We start from the raw sequence: 13,199 nt of genomic DNA, 5'->3' as shown, positions 1-13,199 counted from the left end.
ACTTAGAGGAGGTGATTTGGGGTGTAAAGAACATGTAATGGGTTACTCCATGTTTGGGGGCTGCTCCCAGAGGTGCTCAGGCAACAAATGAATCTGGATCTATCAAATATAAAGCATAAATTTCAGCTCTTTGAGCTATTTCCCTAGCCCCAAGGGATACATAAGCTTATCGATGGCACCCAAAGACACTGAGAATCACCCCCCACGAAGCCGTGAGACTCCCACTGGGTCTGCACCTCTCAATGTACTTGGAGCCTGCAGCTTCTAGATCATTTTTCTGTCAGCACCTCTGTGAAAAAGTTAGAAAGTGGAAGTTACTAACAGGGACCAGATGACAATCTGGGGACTAAGAGCACAGCAGAGGAAAGTTAGGACTGTGGAACTGCCTAAAGGAGAGAAGCTACAGTCAGTCCTTTGGGAGCCTCGAATTCACAGTATCCTCCAACTTGAACTTCTTTGTTCCCTGCTGCCTTGGCTTCTAGCCTGTGTTGGTACCATGCATCCTCTGATCTAAACAAGTGTCCAAGTGCCACTAGTGAAAGCAACAGACACCAAAGAATCCTAGTGTCTCTCCTATGAACACACCCTGCAGCCTACAAGTAATGCCTACAGAGCAAGAAAGCGAAGAGGACCAACTGCTCAACACAGACAAGATATATTAAACAAAATGAAGAAATAGAGGAACCTGACACAAAAGATAGAGCAAAACAAAAGCCCAATGATAAGTGGGCCAGAGTGGTGGCACAATCGGTAGAGCCTTTGCCTTGCACACGCTAACCAAGGATGTACCATGATTCAATCCCCCAGCATTCTATATGGTCCCCCAAGCCAGGAGCGATTGATTTCTGAGCGCATAGCCAGGAGTAATCCCTGAGCATCACTAGGTATGGCCCAAAAACAAAAATAAAAAACAAACAAACAAAAAAAAGATAAGCTGACTTGTAATGGCTCTAGGTGGCTCTCCTTGAGGAAAGTGGTTTATTGTTTTGTTTTTGGGTCACACCCAGTGGCACTCTGAAGTTACTCCTGGTTTTGTGCTCAGAAATCACCCCAGCAGAATCTGGAGACTATATGGATTACCGGGAATAAAAACCAGGTTGGTAGTGTGCAAGGCAAATGCCCAACTCCTACCTGCTGTGCCTCGGGCCTTCTCATGAAAAATTTGGTTTTTTGTTTTGTTTTTTTTTTGGGGGGGTCACACCCGGCAGTGCTCAGGGGTTACTCCTGGCTCTACACTCAGAAATTGCCTCCAGTAGGCTCGGGGGACCATATGGGATGCCCGGGTTCCAACTACTGTCCTTCTGCATGCAAGGCAAATGCCATACCTCCATGCTATCTCTCTGGCACCCTCCTCATGAAAAGTTTAAAACAACAATTTTTGGGCCACACCCGGGGGTTCTCAGGGGTTACTCCTGGCTTTGTGCTCAGAAATCACTTCTGGCAGGGTTGGGGGACCATATGGGATGCCAGGGACTGAACCCAGATTAGCCAAGTGCAAGACAAATGCCCTAGACACTGTGGTATCACTCTGGCCCCAACAATTCTAATGTTAAAGAAGATAATACAGGGGCCAGAGAGATAGCACAGCGGTAGGGTGACTCCTGGCTCTGTGCTCAGGAATCATTCCTGGCAGGTTCGGGAGACTATGAGATGCTGGGGATTGTACTGGGGTAAGCCGAGTGCAAGGCACTATGCTATTGCTCTGGCCCCTCTACATATTTTCTTTTTACAGCTAAAACATACCGCCTTTCTTATAACCCCCTCCAGCTTCTTTCTCTCTCCATGCCCTCAAATAACTATGCAAGGTCTATCAGTTATTTTTTCTTTGTTTTTTGCCCATTGGCTTTATCTAATTTTCCATTGACTATAACACATATGGGAAATAATTCAACACGTATCTTTTTTATTTCACATACCTGAGTTCCTTCCATTTGCTGTGAATCACAAAAATTTCATCTTATATAGCTTAAGCATATTATTGTGTACTACTTCTCTATCCAATCATCTACCTATAACACTTTGGTTGTTCCATTTTGGGGCTATTATAAAAATGCAACAAACAATAAAACTTTTTGTGTTAATGTTTTCATGTTCTTTTTTTTTTTTTTTTTTTTTTTTTTTTGCTGCTTTTTGGGCCATACCCGGTGATGTTTGGGTTATTCCTGGTTACGTGCTCAGAAATCACTCCGGGCTTAGGGGACTATATAGAACACCGGGTATTGAACCAAGGTCTGTCCTGGATCAGCCACATGCAAGGCAAACGCCCTACTGCTGTGCTATCGCTCCAGCTCGTTTTCATGTTCTTTAGATAGGTACCCAAAGTAGAATTTCTGGATCATATAACAGTCATATTTTTAGCTTAAGAGGAGGCTCTGTCTTTAGACTGTTCTCCAAAATGACTTACTTACATTCCAGGGTTGCTTTTTATCCACATCCTCACCAGTCACTTGTTTCTTTTGATGTAAGCCATGCTCACAGTTATGAGGTGGTATTTCACTGTGATTCTGTCTGCATTTTCCTTATAGTGAAAACCTTCTTCTCTGACTGTTGGGCTTCTCTATGACATTGTTATTGAAGTGTCTATTCAGGGGCTGGAGTGAGAGTACACTTGTCTTGCACAGACCTGACTCAGGTTCTATCCCTGGCATTCCATTTAGTCTCCAGAGCCAGGAGAAACCCCCAAGCACTGTCAAACATGGCCCCAAAACAAAAAAGTGTCTATTCCAACTTCTGCCTTTAAAAATTCTTTTTATGGGGCCTGGAGAGATAGCACAGTGGCATTTACCTTGCAAGCAGCCGATCCAGAACCAAAGGTGGTTGGTTCGAATCCTGGTGTCTCATATGGTTCCCCGTGCCTGCCAGAAGCTATTTCTGAGCAGACAGCCAGGAGTATCCCCTGAGCACCGCCGGGTGTGGCCCAAAAACCAAAAAAAAAAAAAAAAAAAAACTTTTTATTTATACCTTTATTTCAACTCTTATCAAATATATGATGAGCAAAATATCCTTTCATTGAGTATGCTATCTTTTTTTCTGTTTATTTTCTTTGGCCACACAAAAAGCTTTTTAGAACAAGAAGCTTATAGTATTAAAGGACAGTATCCAAAGATCACAGAGGTGGAGTACTGTAGAAAAAGAAAAAACAGTATTTTAACATCAGGTATTCAAGGCTGGGAGATCAGACTACTAGGTGAAAATACAGACTGTTCCAGGGCTTTAAAAATATATAATTTAGGAGTCACTGGTGACCTCAGATCTTCTAGAGACTGGAATGGATCAGACTGTAGTGAGTTGAAGCATGTGTAGGAGATGAGGCAATAAATACTGGAGTAGGAGGCAATTCATTTTAGAATCCTTAACTGCAGACTAGGGAAATAGCTCATCAGCCTGGTGTACATGCTTGGCATGCAGGAAGCCTGGGTTCAATTTCTGGCACTGTATCATCTCTTGAGCACTAATGGAAGTATCTCCATCCCCTAGCACCAAGCAGGTATAAAGAAAAAATGAATTCTAGAGTGAAAGAAAAAATGAATTCTAACTACAGTGGTTAAATAAAAAAAGACAGGTCTAAGTTGTTTAAAAGGTGGGAAGTGGATACATTGATACTAGTTTGTATTTTTTTTCAGTGTCAGGAATCAAACCCAGGGCCTCAGATATGCAAGGAAAGTGTTCTACTGTTGACTACATAGCCTGGTCCTAGAGCTACTTTTTAAATATGAAAATTCCAAATATGTTAAGGGATAAAAAAATAAGCTAATAAAGAATTTGAAGTTAGGAGTGACCCCTGAGCAGAGCCAAGTGCGGCCCCTGAGTATCACTGGGTGTGTCCCCAACCCTGCCAAAAATAGAACCTGAAGCAACTGAAAGCAGATGCTAGCCTGGCAAGAATGACCCTAAAAAGACAGACAATAAAATAGGCCTGGACAAAGATATCTCCTCCATGGCAACTGGAAAGAAAGTAGAAAGAAGAGGTGAAGGAAGATCCAACTCTAGAATTCAAGAAATGTGTGGTCTTAGTAGTTTTGGTGGTAGAAATCTGAGTTAGTTCCTATCTGGTGGCTTCTGGTTTCTCTGTAAAGTTGGGGATAAAATTCATTTGTTGAATATTGATGGCAAGTGAAATATGGAAGCTGAAATAGCTGCTGAGAGTAAGAAGCAGCACAGTAAAGTACAGGGGTAAGGCACTTGCCCTGTATCCTACTGACCTCGTTCTAATCTCCAGTACTGTATATGGTATCTTAGACATTATTAGAAGTCACTCAGAGAGCCAGGAGTATCCCTGAGCACTGCCAGATATGACTCCCCCACATATACAAAAGTTTATTGATGGGGGCCGGGCGGTGGCGCTCGAGGTAAGGTGCCTGCCTTACCTGCGCTAGCCTAGGAGACGAACCGCGGTTTGATCCCCCGGCGTCCCATATGGTCCCCCAAGCCAGGAGCGACTTCTGAGCGCATAGCCAGGAGTAACCCCTGAGCGTCACCGGGTGTGGCCCAAAAACCAAAAAAAAAAAAAAAAAAAAAAAAAGTTTATTGATAAACTTTAGTCAGATCGCCATGTGCACAAAAGCATCCAGGTACATAAAATACCTGGCATATAAAAGGAACCAATAAGCAATATCTAATACTCTAATTAAACACTGGCCAGCACTACATTGTCTGGCTAGGCAGAAGAGTCTATTCTGCTGGCCTTAGAGACAAAAGGTCGTAATTCACATCAGTGGGAATTTTTACAGCACTGGTAGCCTTTATGAATATTAATATATGATATCATATTAGAAATTACCAATTAACATATGTCTGCTATCATCCTCTATTTTTCTATATGTTGATTTAGTCTTACCACTTATTGTTAAGTTTTTTAAAAAGGAACAATTGTGTATTATGAGTCTCTGTACCTTTGAATTTTCCTACACATAGTACACATTTTTTTCCCCTCTGTCCACAAAAAAGATGGATAACTGGTAGTGGTTAGTAGCAGTCACTGCTTATCTGTCAGACTCTGAAACAGAAACTAAAGCAAATTTCAGTGGCTGTTTCCTCTCCCCCCAGATTCCCAGTAATGCAAACACAGAAACATGTTACACCACTAAATCCTAACTGGTATTAAAAGTAAATATTTTTATTATGCATAACAAGTTACATTTTTTTAAAAAAAGTCTTATTTATTAACAAAACCAAAAGTCATCTAGGAACAATGAGAATTTCTTTACAATCAAAACTACCTTTTGTTTTCTAAGGGAATTGTCCAAAAACAAAGTTCTACATGTTCAGCCAACAGGGCATATCAACTATGGCAGCTGAACAGAGTGTGAGTTACGACTCACAGCTCTAAAGGTAACTGAAGGAAAGAAGGGAGAAGGAAGCTCAGAACCAGGATGCTCAGAGCCAGGAGTCAACTTTGATCCAGCGCTGTTCACTCTGACATGTCACTCTGATCCAAGACGATTATCCTGTGTGTTTTTTAAAGAACCAAAAAAGTGAATTTCAAGCTGACATATATGTTTAGAAAATACAAACAATAATAGCCTTTTTCTACTCAGCTGAATTCTAGGGAAAGAAATTTTGATCTTTATAATCATGGAAGACTATGATCAACTACTGTGTCATGAAAATGCAAAACCATTGCACAAGAATTATACAGCATCTTCTGTTCTCCCTGTGTTTAGAACTGGTTTTTGTGCTGACTTTATCAATACCGAACCAATGATGGTATTGCTTTCATCTTATACCTTTATAAAGTAAAATCATAACTAAAACATTAAAAATATTAAACACCTTTGAATTCAAGTCTTTGCCGTTATTTTACTAAAATGTGGGAACCAATGATGGTATTGCTTTCATCTTATACCTTTATAAAGTAAAATCATAACTAAAACATTAAAAATACTAAACACCTTTGAATTCAAGTCTTTGCCGTTAGTTTACTAAAATGTGGGAACATGGTTCAAATCTGCCTATGTTGACGCCAACAATGAACTTTGACCTGAGATTTTGTTACCTGGATGGCTCAGACCAACCCAGTCGCTTCCAAAAGCAGAGTTTTAGTTCATCTTGATGAAATATAGAAGGTCGGGGGAAAAAAACAAAAGATGGATTATTTTCTAGGTCAAAATTTGTGCATGATTCAAAAATTGCATTAACTATCTCTCTGAGAGCTCAGTATAGATGATTTTTACATACACCAGTTATTTTCTTCTACAGAGATCAAGTTTTTCTAAAAATAGTCAGGAGGCTTCCCCCCCCCCCCCAATACCCTGCAGCTCTCTGCAATCATAGTAACACAGCAAATAATGCTAACTTACAATGCTAATTCACTGCAGTGTGCTACTGGTAAACTTAATATTATTAAACACTCACACTCTCTGGGCCCTCTGCCAGTCAGGGTCCTGGAGATAAAAATATATCCTTTAATGAAGCGTCTACTTACAGAGGCACAGTCAGAATAAAGAGAGCAAACAAAGCATTACAAAGCATATAGTGACTAAGCACTGAGAATCATTATCTCTCTTGTGAGAGCACTGAGGACAACAGTAGGCAAGATAGTTACAGAGCCCCAGAACTAGGAGAGATAGACAATCTTTTGGAAGTAGCATTTTTCCCTTCTAAACTACTATTGGAAACATTTTATACATTTAGGTGACAGGTTACAAAAATCAATATAGACATCCCAGTGTCTGCCATGTAAATGACCCAGTGGCACAGCTTTATGATTAATCTTGGAAGAGACGCCAAGTTGATCAAAATTCAAAGGTACAATGGTCTTAGGGCTGAAAACTTTGGGGTTTTCTTGGGGTAGGAGTGCGCAGCAAATGCCAAAAGCCCCAGCAGCTCACATTCCACAGCCTCCACCATGTAAATGGCCCAGTTGAACAACTAATCTTGAAAGAGATGTCTAGTCAATGAAACTCACAGATACACTTGTTGTGCATTATTTCTGGTGGTGACGCTGCTCCAGACACATTTTTTCCCCAAGGTTAAATTATAGTGTATGGAACCCAATAGTCACCCAAGCACAGTCAGGAGTGATTCCTGAGTGCTGAGCCAGGAGTAACCCAAGCATGGCCAGGTGTGACCTAACCAACCAACCAAAAAAAAAAAAGTAGAAAACCAGTAACCTCTCCCTCTATCACCACCACCTTTCTGAGAATGCCACAAAATTATCAGTCTGGATCAGGTTTCCTAATAAATATCAGCAACCTTTTTTTTTATTTTTATTTATTTATTTTTTTTTTTTGAGTTTGGTGGAATAGCTAGGAAGTTTTTCTTTTGGGAATTTGGGGGGTGGGTGGGCTGCTGTTTTTTCTAGTAGCGGGGTGTTGTTTGGGGGATTCTCAACTCAATCTCTTCTCAAAAAAAAATTTCACAGTTACAATTCAATTTCTAAAATTGTCACCTCAAATGAGCTGGAACATATGCTTTGCATGCAAGAGCCCCAGGTTCTATCTCTGGCACTACATTGTCCCATGAGGACTCCTCAGGAATGACCAGGTCATAAAGGATCTAAATAAAAACTTCCCTACATATATATTGCTCCACAGGGGGGGAAAAAAAAGCTCATCATCATCATCACTACTATCTGGAAAATGCACATTAAAATGAAAACACAATGAAGACAAAGAAGATAGCTCAAAAGGATGTAAGACATGCTTTTCCTGTGGGAGCAAGCCAAGTGTATCTATGAATTTCATTGACTTGACATCTCTTTCAAGATGGAGATCTCCAGAACTGTGTAGTCCACAACACCACTGGGAGCAAAACCCAACCACCAGAGTAGCTCCTGAGGACTGTTGGGTGTGGCTTAAAAGTCACACCCAATATTATCCGAAATATTATCTCACCAATGTATTATATGTGTAATGTTTGTTTTGTTCTGGGGTCATACCCAACTGTTCTAAGTGCTTACTCTTGGCTCTGCACAAAATTTATTCCTGGTGGCGTCTGGAAGACCAGGGTCAATCAAACCCAGGATGGCTGAGTGCAAGGCAACATATTGCTCTATCCCTTATACATTTATTGTTCTTTGGGCAACCACAAATGTTGGCAAGGATATAAAGAAGAAAATGTTATACACTATTGGTGAGAATGTAAAAACTGATGCAGTCATTTTGGAAAACAGTATGGAGCTTCCTCAAAGATCTAAAAATCCAAGTATTACATGATCCCAAGAATTCCTCATCTGGGTCTCTATCTGAAGAACATGATTTCTAATGAAATCATTAACTCAAGCTTCTTTATTACAAGCATTATTCATAATAATTAAACTGTGATAATCACCTCAGTGTCCACTGATAGATAACTGGATAAAGAAGTTATGGTATAAATACACAATGCATTCTATTTAATTAATTTAAAAAGAAAGAAATTTAGGGGCCGGGCGGTGGCGCTGGAGGTAAGGTGCCTGCCTTGCCTGCGCTAGCCTAGGACGGACCACGGTTCGATCCCCCGGCGTCCCATATGGTCCCCCAAGAAGCCAGGAGCAACTTCTGAGCGCATAGCCAGGAGTAACCCCTGAGCGTCACAGGGTGTGGCCCAAAAACAAAAAACAAACAAAAAAAACAAACAAAAAAAAAAAGAAAGAATTTTTTTTTTTTTTTTTGGTTTTTGGGCCACACCCGGTAACGCTCAGGGGTAACTCCTGGCTATGCGCTCAGAAGTCGCTCCTGGCTTGGGGGACCATATGGGACACCGGGGGATCGAACCACGGTCCGTCCAAGGCTAGCGCAGGCAAGGCAGGCACCTTACCTCTTGCGCCACCGCCCGGCCCCTAAAAAGAAAGAAATTTAAAGGACCATGTAAAGCAAAATAAATCAGAAGGAGAAAAGCAAATATCAAGTGATTTCACCTTTATGTAGACTATAAGGAAACAGCTGAATGGACAAAACAGCAACAATAATTTTTTTAAAAAATGAGATTTTGAATACAAACTGATTTTGCCAGAGAAAGAGTAGAGGTTGGGGCCGGAGAGATGGCATGGAGGTAAGGCGTTTGCCTTTTATGCAGAAGGTCATTGGTTCGAATCCCGGCATCCCATATGGTCCCCTGAGCCTGCCAGGAGTGATTTCTGAGCATGGAGCCAGGAGTGACCCCTGAGCACTGCCAGGTGTGACCCAAAAACCAAAAAAAAAAAAGAAAAGAAAGAGTATTCCCGGCCCATGCAGCTCTTGTTTATCATTTGGGGCCGGGCGGTGGCGCTGGAGATAAGGTGCCTGCCTTGCCTGCGCTAGCCTAGGACGGACCGCGGTTCGATCCCCCGGCGTCCCATATGGTCCCCCAAGAAGCCAGGTGCAACTTCTGAGCGCATAGCCAGGAGTAACCCCTGAGCGTCACAGGGTGTGGCCCAAAAACCAAAAAAAAAAAAAAAAAAGAAAGAGTAGAGGTTGAACAAGATGGGGTGGGGGGTCTCGCAAATGGTGATTTTTATAAAATAGTTGTATTATCATCAGTTGATAATAATATGAAATTTCAGAAGTTTTGTCTCATACATCTATAGGTGTATAATACTCATCATTCCTATCCCAAAGTTCCAGTGCCACCCATCACAAGACTCCCTTATACTACCATCCTCCCTCTTCTCTTTGGTAGTCTGGGGGCATTTTCTGAAAGAAAGAAGGGTTTGTGCCAGAGTTCTTAGAGGCTATTCATGGCTCAATATAAAGGTATCACTCCTGGAGGAGGCTTGACAGACCATATGGTGCCAGGAATCAAATCCAGGACTCTTCATGCACTCCAATCCTTTGGGCTATTTCCCCAGTTTAACATTTAAAGACAAACTTTTTTTAATCGCAGATTTGGTTTAAGAACATATAATTTGGGGCCGAGCAGTGGCGCTAGAGGTAAGGTGCCTGCCTTGCCTGCGCTAGCCTTGGACATACCGTGGTTCGATCTCCTAGCGTCCCATATGGTCCCCCAAGCCAGGAGCGACTTCTAAGCGCATAGCCAGGAGTAACCCCTGAGCATCACTGGGAATGGCCCAAAAACAAAAAACAAAAAAAACAAAAACAAAAAAAAAAGAACATATAATTTGGGGCCGGAAAGATAGCATGAAGGTAGGACATTTGCCTTGCATGCAGGACAGTGGTTCGAATCCCGGCTTAAATGACAGCACAGTGGGTAGGGTATTTGTCTTGCACAGGACTGACCTGGGTTTGATCCCTGCACCCCATATTCCAACGAGCCTGTCAGGAGTAATCTCTAAGCACCGCTGTTGTGGTCCATAAAGAAAGCACAACTCAGCTCTTCTCAACTTTGTATATAATCATATACAATTACAGTTTTAATTCTTTCTTTGCCTCAGTGATTAAATGAACACTAATTTTCAATAGATTTAAAAAAAATAAAAAAAGGAAACAGGGCCAGATTTATATTAACATAGGTAAAGCACTTGCCTTATACTAAGCTGACCCAGGACTGATCCCCAAAACCCCATAAGATCTCCCAATCCTGCCAGCAGTAAGCCCTGAGCATAGTCAGGTGTGACCCCAAAACTGAACAAACAAAAAAAGAAAAAGAAAGCTATGCTTCACTATATGCAATGATGAAAATCATCAAAGAAGTCTTCAGCATACCAGGGAAGTAACACCCTCAGTGCTCTCCTCCCCTCAAATCTACTGGGGGCCCAAGCTGTCCAGGAGACCTGGGAAATACAGTTCACAAGAGTCATTCCTGGGCCAGAGCGATAACGAAGTGGTAGGGCATTTTGCCTTACAAGCGACTGATCCAGGATGAACCTCGGTTGGATCCCCGGTGTCCCATATGGACCCCCAAGCCAGGAGCGATTTCTGAGCGCATAGCCAGGAGTAATCCAGATTGTCACTGGGTGTGACCAAAACAAACAAACAAACAAACAAACAAACAAACACAAGAATCATTCTCTCCCTCAGAGGACAGAGAAGGACACAGATATGAGAAAAATGAGAATGAATTCAGAAAAGAATGAAAGCATTATCAGATGAAATGGCAGTTAATGTCTAACTTCCCAAGTAAAAGGAACTTAAATATAGAAGGGTATCATTTATCCATGACATATAATAGAAGTCTCAGAGCTCTATCAGGAAAGTTTTGAAATTAAGGTTAACATCAATAGCACTTATAAACACAAATGCTACAATTTATGATGTCTTACTGGGTTATGCAGCCTCTGTGAGTTAAATTTAGAACTCTTGAAGACAATTAGAAGCAAACATCCTTCTAGATAATGTGCCGGATAAGGATATTGAGACTAGAGGCGGGGAGGGCAACAAAAAAAAAAAGGATATTGAGACTGGCCAAAGGCTTGCTTTAAAAACTGGATGTTTTGTTGTGAAGATATGATTAGCAATTAACAGAAAAACTACAGAGAAAAGTATATAGGATCTAGGAAAAAATTTAAATCATTCTAATTCTTTTTTTTTTTTTTTTTTTTTTTTTTGGTTTTTGGGCCACACCCTGTGACGCTCAGGGGTTACTCCTGGCTATGCGCTCAGAAGTTGCTCCTGGCTTCTTGGGGGGGACCATATGGGATGCCGGGGGATCGAACCGCGGTCCGTCCTAGGCTAGCGCAGGCAAGGCAGGCACCTTACCTCCAGCGCCACCGCCCGGCCCCCAAAGTTTGTTTGTTTTTTTTTTTTGTTTTTTTTTTGGTTTTTGGGCCACACCCGGTAACGCTCAGGGGTTACTCCTGGCTTGGGGGACCATATGGGACACCAGGGGATCGAACCGCGGTCCGTTCAAGGCTAGCGCAGGCAAGGCAGGCACCTTACCTTTAGCGCCACCGCCCGGCCCCCAATCATTCTAATTCTTAACAAATCCCAGATCCGCCAGCTACATTTTAAATGCATAAATTCAAACCTTCTTCTGGTGTCCCTAAAAAGCTCTCTGATTTCCTTCTCTCTGGCTTGATACTTGCTTCCCCTTTTTTCTTCTTTTCACCAACATCTTGATCCTTAATATTTGTCTTCCTTCAATGACAATAATTTGATGCATCAAAACCAAATATGTAATGGCCAGCAGAACAGAAATAGTCTTAGAGGAAATATATATATAATAGCTATTATTATTAACTATGGGAGCATTCCCTGTAGGATGGACATTAGTTCAAGTGCTATTAAGTATATGAGCTCATTCAATTCAACAAACCTAAAAAAAATTCCTCACTGAGAGAAGAGAAAACTGAGACACAGAAAAGTTAAATTATAATGTCTAGTAATTCTCAGAACTGGGAATCTGGCCCAGGCAGTGTCTTGGTCTCTTTTTTCTCAACCACTGAGCAATACTGCCTCAAAGGAAAAAAAAAAATTCATTTATATTATAATTGGTGCCCTTTTCACAAACACTATTCTATCACTTAATCACTTCTTGAAGCTCCTCCCTGTGAAATATCTCAATGAAATGTCTAAGATGATAATCTCTAGGTAAAATCCCTCTCTCTGACTACTTCTAACACCTGAAGCTCAAACACCCTACATCCCAGCACCGCCAGTTATAGTGCAGAACTTAGCTCACTTCTCCACTCAAAAAACCCAATTTGCAGGGTTTTCTTCTATTTTCAATTTAGTGGATATTCAAAACAATCAAAATAGGAATAAGACAGAGAAAATAAAGGCAGCAAGGGTGGATAAGGTCCCCAACTCCACACCACAAAGTTGGCCCTTTCCCAACTGTACTGCTAATAAAAATGACAGGCTCTGGAGTTGGGAAAGGCCTGGGGATCATCTTCCACCTCCATGCAAATGCCCCAGATCAGATGAGTTACCCAGCCTCCAAAGAATGGGAGGAGCTGTAAAGTGAGTGAAAAGGCTCTATTCCCCTACTTAACTATATTAGAAAGTTTGTTCTTTATTGAATAACAATCCTTACTCTGCAGTCTCCAGTCTCTAGTTGTAGCCTCTAGGGTAGAAGGGAGTGAACTGACATTTTTATTTCCGGGTATTTCAGGTATTTGAGGGCAGCTATCAAATTCTCCATTCCATCTGCCCTTCTCAGGCTGACCCTCCCCACTCAGCTGTTCTCCTTTCTCCAGGCCTTTCACTGCTCAGTGGCCACCCTCTCATGTGTGTGAATGTCTCTCTTAAAATGTGACACCCTGGGGTCAAGGAGATAATCAGGGAGCTAGAGCACATGCCTTGCATATACTGAGACCCCAGCTCTGTCCACAGCATCACAGGGCTTTTCCTGGCATGTGTGGTCCTGTGGCTCTTAGCACTACTGGGTCCAAGCAGTCCACA

The 13,199-nt window shown here is 41.7% G+C and overlaps 1 protein-coding gene across 1 annotated transcript in view; it reads right to left on the bottom strand.

Annotated features, from left to right (window-relative positions):
- Window positions 1-5,410: 5,410 nt before the first annotated feature.
- TEX14 (testis expressed 14, intercellular bridge forming factor) overlaps window positions 5,411-13,199 on the bottom strand; it is a 105,852-nt gene continuing 98,063 nt past the window's right edge. The window contains 3 exon segments of the mRNA XM_049764792.1: window positions 5,411-5,447; window positions 5,996-6,047; window positions 11,824-11,933. Of these exon segments, the coding sequence (XP_049620749.1) occupies window positions 5,411-5,447; window positions 5,996-6,047; window positions 11,824-11,933 (199 nt within the window).

This window comes from Suncus etruscus, chromosome 1 (genome assembly GCF_024139225.1).
Source record: "Suncus etruscus isolate mSunEtr1 chromosome 1, mSunEtr1.pri.cur, whole genome shotgun sequence".
In the NCBI taxonomy this organism is placed as follows: domain Eukaryota; kingdom Metazoa; phylum Chordata; class Mammalia; order Eulipotyphla; family Soricidae; genus Suncus; species Suncus etruscus.
This window is presented reverse-complemented; position numbering and strand designations above follow the sequence as displayed.